Source organism: Aspergillus tubingensis (genome assembly GCF_013340325.1).
Source record: "Aspergillus tubingensis WU-2223L DNA, scaffold_6, whole genome shotgun sequence".
In the NCBI taxonomy this organism is placed as follows: Eukaryota; Fungi; Ascomycota; class Eurotiomycetes; order Eurotiales; family Aspergillaceae; genus Aspergillus; species Aspergillus tubingensis.
The window spans coordinates 2173311-2182903 of record NW_023336280.1 but is presented as its reverse complement, the minus strand read 5'-3'; the positions used below and the strand labels follow the sequence as shown (position 1 = coordinate 2182903).

The following is a 9593-nucleotide window of genomic DNA, read 5'->3' as shown; positions in this document are numbered from 1 at the left end:
AGCATTATCCCGGAAAGGGCGGCTAGACGGCAGAACTTCCAGAAGGGGGCCCGGTTAGAAGAAAATGATGATGAAGTATCTGAGATGGATGTTGCCACTCGGTCTGCCCGCAACTTGCCTGGTCCGCTCTTCAACCATGGGTCCGCGTGATGTTTGAGATAGGCTAAGTGATGTTTTCATTCAGTTTCAGAGGACAAGTGGCCGAAAGACATGGAGTTCATAACAGTAGATCATGGGATTAAAGACAACAAAAAGGTATCAAAATGACGTTAAAAAAGCAAAATGCGCCTCTCCAAAAGTGATAACAGTACCTTGTTCAGGTACCTGGGTAGGGTTCAATTTTCGGTCCTGCCGGTGTCGGTTTTGGGTCCGACCTAGGCCAGATTGACAAAATTGACTTGGATCGTTTTGGCCTGGTAGAAATGTCGTCTTTAGGTTCATTCTCCTTGTCCTTTGCATCGTTCGTAGGCGTGGCGGCCTCTCGTGCTTGTTGCACCTCCTTTACTCCTTGGCGGATCTCCGCCGCGGAAGCTCCTCGGGGTGCCGTGGTCGTCAACGTCTCAGTATTGCGGATCTTCCCTTCAGGTGACTCGTCATTCAGTTTACCAATCTCCTCTTCTGTAACAAGACGCTCATTTTCGAGGCGAACCTCGCGACCCCGTTTATGGCAATACCAGAGGACAAACAAAAGAACTAGTGAACATTAGTGATTCCGGATTCATCCTAGTCATGTCAGGGCGCAACTTACTAAACAATGCCATTGACCAGAGTACATTCATACCCAACACTGCGGGGAATCTAGCCCGTAAGAATGCCATTATGGACCGTAACATCCCTACAAGCGCGGCTGGCTTCCCTACTAGTTCTTTCAGGCTGGGAACCTTAAGTCCCATCTTGTTGGCGGCGGCCGCCGCCTTGCCTACATTGTCCACATTGATACCACTTTTACTGGCCTTCTCAGTGGCAGCCGCGAGAACTTCGGGGGCGAGTGTCTCAGTCCATTTTTCAGGAAGCTTCTCGATCAGGCTCTGGAGGAACTTCGGGAGATTCGAGTAAGTGCTTTGCAGTTGCTTGTTGCCGTTCTTGAGGAGCATCTCGAGATCATGATACGCAGTTGGAACACCATTGACCAAGTCCTTGAAGATCAATGTGAATTTACGAAGGAGTTCCCGTGTTTCGTCACTTATCGAGAATACGCGGTTGTTTTCGGCCGCCAGGTTGAGGCGCTCGAGGATTTCCGTCATATCTTCTGCTTCTTGTTTCGCTTCATCGTCTTCCTTAGCTTCAGCGGGCTGTGCATCACTTGAGGCACTTGGTGCGGGAGCTGCTTCGCTCACGCTTTCGCTACCCTAGTCATCAAATAACAGTCAGAGATTTGCGCAGATACTTTAGTGGCGGTGTCACTACCTTCTTGTCAACCGTGCTCTTCCTCCGAATCCAACTCCAAGGCCTCTTCTTCTGCGTAGAGCTCTCAGCTTTGGAGCCTTGAGAGACACTCTGAGAGCGCTCTGTCTTCTCTCTACTCTTCCGTTCTTCCTCCCCTAGCTCCTTTCCAAACTCCTCTGCCGGTGACACTGGTGATTGGGTAGTATCGAAAGTATCTGTGGGTACGGGAGAAACGGGCGATAGAGGGGTATCATTCTCGATGGTAGGGGATATCGGCCCTTGCTTTGCCGGATCGGAGGTAATCTCTCGTAGGAATGCTTCATCTTCGGTTGTTAAGACCGGTTCATGCGGTTGACGTTGAGACGGACGTCTCCAGTTCTTCCACTGGGTGAATTGCTGCATGGCTATCTCGCTCCGCGCTTAATCGATAATGGTATATAAAGCCTATATGCTTCCTCTTATGTTTAGTGAAGGTTCGACAAGAAGTAATCCAGCGGATAAAGGAGCCGTTCTTCACATTGCGATATGGCGGCCTGAACAAAGGACGGTGGACTTACCCCAGATATATAGTGGTTTCGAGACCCACCGGTTCCGGTACACGATCAATATAAGTAAACTGTACACGCTGGGAGCTGTTCAACGTAGGATATTTGCTCTTTCTGCAATTCATAGCCACCCTGAGCTCGAGAGTCGTTGAAATACAGCTCACCGAGCGAGTCAAGCGATGATATCACCGCACAAGACAGGTCACATGTGAAGGCACCCCGCTGGTGCCACAGTTTGCACCGCCACGATCTGGCTGGATCGGGAAGAGATCGGCTGCACCGCCAATCATTGGTCGGTTCCTGTTGGTTAAGGCATCTACAATCGATCGGTTCCAATTGTCATTGCTTGTTGTAACTCTTCTCTTCAAATGTGCAGGTCTACTTATATCATCATCCATTATTGCTTTGCTAGGTACGCAGGAAGGATGATCAAGTGTACTCATCCACACCACTTTAATGGTTGAATTAGCTGATTGTCTATTAACTCGTGAGAAAGTCAGCGCTATGTTGAATCCGCTGAATATATATCTGACACTCTCCGAATGACCAGCATAGCTACCACTAGGAAAGACATCAATCTAGATTTCATAGTACTGAACGATTGAAGACGCAAAGCTTTACAAATCACCTTGTGTCAGTCATACTTATGTCGTGCTCATTCTTGGAACTACCAAGCCGTTATGACTCTTGGATATTTGTCCACTCCTTCACCTTCTGAAAGTCCATCACCCTATACTCTCCTCCAAACCTGTTTTGCGTATCATCCCAATCCCGATTCACAGCTTGCTCAGGTCTCCAACGAACAGCAGCTGCAACCCTCGGGTCCATCTTCCCTTCGAGCCGGTCAGCAATAAAACCACCGATCGAGGGAATATGGGCGAATCCGCGACCGGATGCCCCAACTGCAAGCAGTAAGGATGGATGATCAGGATGATAATCTATAAGGAAGTTTCGGTCGACCGTGTCGGCGCACCAACATATCCGGGCGAATGAGAAAGGTCTCTCCGCCAACTGGGGCATCGTTGCTCTCAGGAGACCGCGGATTCGCTCAGCCGACTCAACGGGGATCTGATGACGTGCAAAGGGAACACTTCGTCGTTCGCCATCTGGGCCAACAATCCAGTTACAGTATCCTGGATGTTCGTCACAGATCTTGAGCTCGTGCTTTTCTTCATCTGGTTCGATGAAGAAGCCCTGATCGGCATTGAAGAGGACCGGTAGGTTGCGATATGCCTTGGCTTCCACTGGTGACATGCGAATATGAGCCAGGGTCCAGGCAGTTGGCCGAAGTTGTTTCTTGAAATCAAGAAACTGGTCCGCATTTGCACCAGCAGCTAGAATGACCTTGGAAGCAAAGTGTTGCTTCCCATCTGCTGTTTCGGCCCCTACAATATCCCGGGGTTCAGTGTCGGACGAAAATAGTAAACGGACAACTCTTCCCTCGGGGTCGCCTCCAATGAAGGTGACTCCAAGCCTTTTGGCTTCGGTGATGGCTGATACGAGTGCATTACGAGCATGCACCCACCCAGCGCCTGTCTTCTTCCAATATCCTTTCCAACCTGGCAGGGGACCCGTCAAAATACCCGAGGGAAATGCCTTCCGGAAGTCCTCCGGGTCATTGAGCTCCACTATGTCGCCCCCGCGGTCGCGCCGTCCAATATGCTTGAGACCACCCGGGGAGAAAGCTGAAGTGATGTTCCCAACATTGTGAAAATGTGGCTTGAACACCGGGTCGTGCTGAAAGCCCCTAGTAAGTGCGGCAAAAAAGGTCTTGTTCACGAAGTTGGGGTCATCCTCGGCGGGAGGGTCCGCTTCGCTTCGGTTAGCTACATCCCAGGTATACCTTGGGCATTCCACACTCACTGAAGGAGACTATCTTGTTCACGTCATTGCCCGCCGAAATGGCGGATGGCTGATGATACGCATCTAAGACAGTGACATTGGTATAACCCCGTCGGGCTAGATGAAGGGCGGTGGACGCTCCCCAAGTGCCTGCACCGATGATAAGAATGGGAGCTTGAAGCATGGGTACGTCTATCGGGGAAGCGGAGTTAATGCGAATGAGAATGGAGAGTGATGGATGCTCTGAAGAGTGATCGGCGCGCATTGTGTGGCCACGGGGGATTTCGGTTTGCTAATGCAATGATGCAGATGGGAGGGGAAGGCCAAGCTTATCAAGTTGCCATCGACGGCTAATCTCATATCGACCCTGGCCACAAGGCAATGGAAGGTCGAGGCGTAAGCAAATCACATTGGGAGTTGATAGCGACATGGTACAATGGCGTGAGTCAAGCATGAGCGTCGCGATGTTTAGCAGCCGATTAGCGTCCGACTAAGCTCCATCCTCCAACTTTCCTGCTTCGCTTGGACCTGCCGCCCGTCTTGTCTGCCCTCTACTTTTGCCTCCACACTTTGATAATTATCCCGATAGCGATATCGCTACAAACCTGGGGTAACATTGGCTAATATCATCCGAAGCTTATCGAACCCCGGATCGTGATAGTCGCAAACCGTTGCAATGCCTCTAATGCATTCCCCTCCTCCTATAAATGGAGAGGCAGCCGTCGGGATGAAGACTTCCCATTCCACAGAGCTTCAAGTCTTTCTCCGGTGCTGCCATAACCATGCCTATCTTCAAAGATAGGGACCTTGACGTCCCTGGCACTGAGCTGCTGATCGATGTTCGACACGACCAGAACGTTCCTCATGACAGCTCCGACATCATTCTGTTGCCCCCTCCCACGGCCTGTGAGGGCGATCCTCTCAACTGGTCCGACTTCAAGAAATACTGGCACCTTCTCCTTGTCTCTGCATATGCCTGTATCTTTTCCTTTGCCGAGAACAACACCGGTGATGCTTACTCGACAATCGTGGACATGACTGGTTCCACCATGACCATCATGAACGGTGGTGGAGCACTGAACTATCTCATGCTCGGTCTAGTGAACATCTTCTGGATCCCAGCGGCTATGAAGATCGGTCGTCGCTTTTGTTTCCTTGCAACTTTACTCCTTTGCATTGGCTCTTCCATCTGGATGGGTGCTTTTCATACTGCGGGTGAATGGTATGGATGCAACATCGTCAATGGTCTCGGTACATCCGCCTATGAAGCTGTCATCCAGCTCGCAGTATTCGACCTCTTCTTTGACCATCAGCGCGGTCGCATGCTGGGTTTCTACATCTTTGCCCAGCAGCTAGGCTCTATCATTGGCTTGGTATCAGGAGGATACATTGCTGACGGACCGGGCTGGCGCTGGGCTCAGTGGGTGGTCTCCATTGGAGAAGGAATTTTGATCATCATCTTCTTCTTCACGTATGAGGAGACGTTGTTTCCCCGGTTCCTCTTCAACCCTTCGCAGAGCTTGCCTACAGCCGAGGCCAAGCTAAAGAACCCGATTGATGCGACCGAAACAGCCTCTCTGGACAAGAAGGATCCTGCCACGGTCGATAATGCGAGTGTGAACGAGGGATCAGCCAGTGACACCATTCCAGCGCCGTCTGAATTTCCCAAACGGACGTTCAAAGAGAAATTGCGACTTTGGGTATATTACCCACAGGATAAAACCACATATTGGTCTTACTTCAAGCGGCCATTCTTCCTGCTGGCTTTCCCTAATATCATTATTGTACTATCCCTCGAACCACATACAAATGCCTGCAACAGAAGCTAACACATCGTCCAGGCTGGTATCATCTTCGCCTTTGGCTGCACCTCTGGAATTGTTACCAACAAGACCATCTCTGAGATTCTCACCGGGGCACCGTACAACTTCACTGATGGTCAGACTGGCCTTGCGTATCTGTCTGCTCTGGTGGGCAGCATTGTCGGCTACCTCACTAGTGTAATGGGTGATAAGATTGTCATTTACCTCGCTCGTCGCAATGACGGTGTCAAGGAGCCTGAAATGCGTCTCTGGGCTCTGACGCCTTGTTTCATCTATTCGGCAGTAGGATATGAGCTTTACGGCTGGGGAGCGCAGGAGGGTGCCCACTGGATGACAATTACGGTGGGAATTGGAGCGATGATTGCTCAGCAGGTTGCTGCAACATCAACAGTACGTTAATCGACCCTTTTACATATCGAATCTAACCACTTCTACAGGCAACCGCGTATGCTATGGAATGTTTCCCCGGAGTTGGGGGTGAAATTGTCGTGATCCTCGCCATCTGCAGCTCCATCATCAACTTCATCATCTCCGAGACCACACAACCGTTCTACGAAGCCACCGGCCCCGGCTGGCTCTTCCTCTTCTACGGAATCTGCGTGATTATCTCACTAGCAGCCGGAATGGCCGTCTACGTGTGGGGCAAGAAATGGCGGAGGAAATGTGCCCCGAAATACTACAAGTTCCTCCAGGAGCGAGGAGGAAACATCTAACCCGTCATGTATATACCCAGCTAGAAACAACCCGAAACACAAAATGACATATTATGCTTCTATCTATCACCGAAATAAATCCACACAACTACATACACAATACTAGTTACTAATACACCTACAATCCTCCTCCAATAACCCCTCCAACATCACCAACAACTATCTCCTTCCTCACATTCAAACCTCCTACCCATCCTCCCCATCCTCTCCAACCCCACAACCACCTCATCATACTGCACCGCCTTCCTCGCACAAAGCCGCACCCACGCCAACCACTCCCTCATCGCAGGCGCTCACCCCACCAAAACCATCTGTCTTTGCTGAAGCCGCACACAGCATACATGCTCCCGTGCTTCATCAGACATCCTACCCAGTAGACTTAGCAGTAACAGCCCCGCCAGATCATGGCTGAAGATCACCCTGTCGCATAACATCGATAGGCGCTTCTAGGTAGATTTGTCTGCTTGTGTGGAAGTGGAGGAGGGGAGATGGTGATTGAGCTTGCGGGGATGGGAGGGGGGTATGTTTATAAAACTATTTGGTGAGGATTGGTGACTGTGATTGTTTGGATGGGGTGTATGCAGTGTTCAGCTAGATGGATAGATGATGTTCTGGACGGTTTATCACTTGGTTGGAGGCCATGATGTATACAGATGAAATTAATTCTGGCTTGTTTCATTTCCGGGGCTTGGGATTGATAGATAGTAGATTATTCTGAGTATAGTAGTGATTATTACTGCGCTCATCTTAGCTAGCAAGTGTCAGATTTCATGATCTACTGTTAGTAATAGTCGGATATGTGGAAAAATATTCGAACCAGCAATAGTAGTAATATTACAGCCTATCAACGCATAATATGACCATGACATGACTGATTGGATACAAGAACTGCTGGACAAGATACATGACAATAGTAATATGAGACTGAGAAGCCAGCACAGCATGCATGTACACAGAGAATAGTCACGCTCACGCCAGCAACAACATAGGACAGTCTTGATGTAGTGACAGTGTTAGAATGCACAGTATGGACGCCGATATCAATGTCACAGGTAGCACATGACAGAGGGGAAATAATAATTAGAAGACACGACATATGAAAGAAAAGTAAATGATAGAATAAACCGAGATAAAGCACCCCCTTCATATTTTCCTTTACATGACCAGCGCACTAATAGCTCAATTCAGAGACGACACCAATTCTTCAGGTAGACTTTCTCTTCTTATATGTCCGCTTTGGCTTCTCGGCCGGCTCAGGTTCAGCTGCACCCTCATCGTCAGCAACGGGGGCTTGCTTCTTCTTTGTCGCGGGTCTGCCCCTGGTGGGACGAGTAGTGGCGGGCTCCGCAGCGGCAGGAGCAGCAGTAGCTTTGCCACGTTTGCCCTTGGTGGCGGCTGGCTTCTTATTCGTTTCGACAAGAGGAGCATCAGACTCTTCATCCTCGACAGGTGCTTGCTTGGAGGCAACACTGTTCTTGCGAGGCTTCTTAGTCTTGGGCGTTTCTTTAGCTTCATCAGCGTCGGCTTCGGCTCCAGCTTTAGCACGCTTCTTAGTCTGAGGAGTAGCCTTCTTGGTCTTGGGCGTCTCTTTAGGAGCCTCTTCTTCAGCGTCAGACTCGGCTTCCTTCTTAGGCTCAGCACGAGCACGCTTTTTGGTCTGGGGAGTAGCCTTCTTAGTCTTGGGCTTCTCTTTGGTGTCCTCTGCCTCGGCTTCAGAGCCGGATTCCTCCTTGGGTTCAGCGCGAGCGCGCTTCTTACTCTGAGGAGTGGCCTTCTTGGGAGTGGATTCTTCCGCGGTTTCGTCCTGGGCAGATTAGCATCGATAAAGCTGTATTCTTTGAACAGAAGGACATACATTATCCTTCTTAGTCACACGCTTCCGGAATCCCGTCTTTCCAGGCCGATTGAGTTCGACATCCTGGGAGACAAGTCAGACCTTCACAAATAGAAAAGATGATATCAAGTGCACAAATGATGAGATATAAGAAATGCAGTCAACGAACTTACCCCCTTCCAGTCCTCATCATCAACATGGCCCTGTTCAATCGCCCTGCGAACCTTCTCCTGCAGATCCTCAGGGAGCTCGTCGTAGCCATCCAAGGCCGACCAGTCTCTCTCGCCCTCTTCACCAACCGTTTCGACCATATTAGCAATGATCTTGGGGGTGACGCAGCCCCTGTAAATAGCATTAGCGAGGTGCTTCATTCTTTCGTAATTAGATTTATGAGACTTACCAGTGCCGCCAGAAGTAGCTCTGAAAGCGTTCGGTGTCAACCCAAGAGCCATGGCGCAACTCGCCCTTGAGGATTTTGATACCCTGGTCTTTACATTCTTTGTTTTTGCAACCAGCGCGGCCAGTTGAGGCTTGCTCTGTGTAGATGGTTAGATTTTGAGCGAGAAGTGTAAACTCGGTGAATAATGCTATTTGAAACCAAATAACATGTTTGGAACAAGCAAAACAGAAATTGTTCATGACTTGGCTGATAGTGACAGTTGGCAGTCGCCGTTGGACAACAAACGCACCCTCATCCCATCCCAGTAAAGCAAGTTGACAACAAAACCATGAGGGAAAGCAAACAGTAAAGCCAACTATCAAGAGCGAGGCAGCGAGGAACTCATCTTTGATAGATGCAAGGAGAGCAGTGAACGAAGATAATAACTTACCGAGACGATAGGCACCCATATTTTAGAAGCACCACGGGGAGCAGAGAAGGCTGGTGATACTGCGTGCGGGAAAGTTAAGTTTGCGTGCTGAGAGGGAACCAAGATTTATGGGTGCGATCGCGCCCGGGGTCGAAGGGTGTATTTATAACCTAGGGATTTCACCGACACAACAGCGAAGAAGCAACACAGAAAAGATGGAAATGAAGAGAAGGGGAAGATGGGAGATAAATGGGGATAAATAGAGAAAAGCGAGGGGAGAAAGAAGAGGGAGGGAGGACAGAGAAGAGCGCAAGAAGAGCGAAGGTCTGGCGCTGCTGCCAACGGAACACGCCAAAGACCAATGCCGCAGTGCTGCTTTGGCTTTCTCCTACTTACTGTGTTTACTTCTGCTTCTCTTCTACAGATTATTTATTGTCTGATCCTTCCTCAATTTACTAATCAATATTTAATTATGAATCTAATTCTCTATCAACCATCAAGTTTCTGTCTCTTTTATCCGGCCGATGCCGTGACGGTCGTTTAAGCGCCTGATTTGTGGATAAATGCTAGCTATAGTTCAGTTCTACTAGCAGAGTTCCAGTCAAGGATACCGTTATACTGAACCCCAAATGCTAAGAGAT

At 49.5% G+C, this 9593-nt stretch overlaps 4 protein-coding genes across 4 annotated transcripts; 1 reads left to right on the top strand and 3 right to left on the bottom strand.

Moving 5' to 3' along the window:
- Window positions 1–316: 316 nt before the first annotated feature.
- On the bottom strand, window positions 317–1788 carry AtWU_04495 (uncharacterized protein; the record flags this gene model as incomplete). The annotated part of the gene is made up of 3 exons (XM_035499606.1): window positions 317–693; window positions 749–1349; window positions 1408–1788. 3 exons carry the CDS (start codon window positions 1786–1788, stop codon window positions 317–319), a joined length of 1359 nt encoding a protein of 452 aa, XP_035355499.1.
- An 821-nt stretch (window positions 1789–2609) lies between these two features.
- On the bottom strand, window positions 2610–4038 carry AtWU_04494 (NAD(P)/FAD-dependent oxidoreductase; the record flags this gene model as incomplete). The annotated part of the gene is made up of 2 exons (XM_035499605.1): window positions 2610–3742; window positions 3795–4038. 2 exons carry the CDS (start codon window positions 4036–4038, stop codon window positions 2610–2612), a joined length of 1377 nt encoding a protein of 458 aa, XP_035355498.1.
- A 517-nt stretch (window positions 4039–4555) lies between these two features.
- On the top strand, window positions 4556–6309 carry AtWU_04493 (MFS transporter; the record flags this gene model as incomplete). The annotated part of the gene is made up of 3 exons (XM_035499604.1): window positions 4556–5557; window positions 5615–5986; window positions 6034–6309. 3 exons carry the CDS (start codon window positions 4556–4558, stop codon window positions 6307–6309), a joined length of 1650 nt encoding a protein of 549 aa, XP_035355497.1.
- A 1204-nt stretch (window positions 6310–7513) lies between these two features.
- Window positions 7514–8992, bottom strand: AtWU_04492 (uncharacterized protein; the record flags this gene model as incomplete). Its single annotated transcript, XM_035499603.1, has 5 exons — window positions 7514–8113; window positions 8165–8227; window positions 8317–8485; window positions 8544–8679; window positions 8974–8992. 5 exons carry the CDS (start codon window positions 8990–8992, stop codon window positions 7514–7516), a joined length of 987 nt encoding a protein of 328 aa, XP_035355496.1.
- Window positions 8993–9593: the final 601 nt, after the last annotated feature.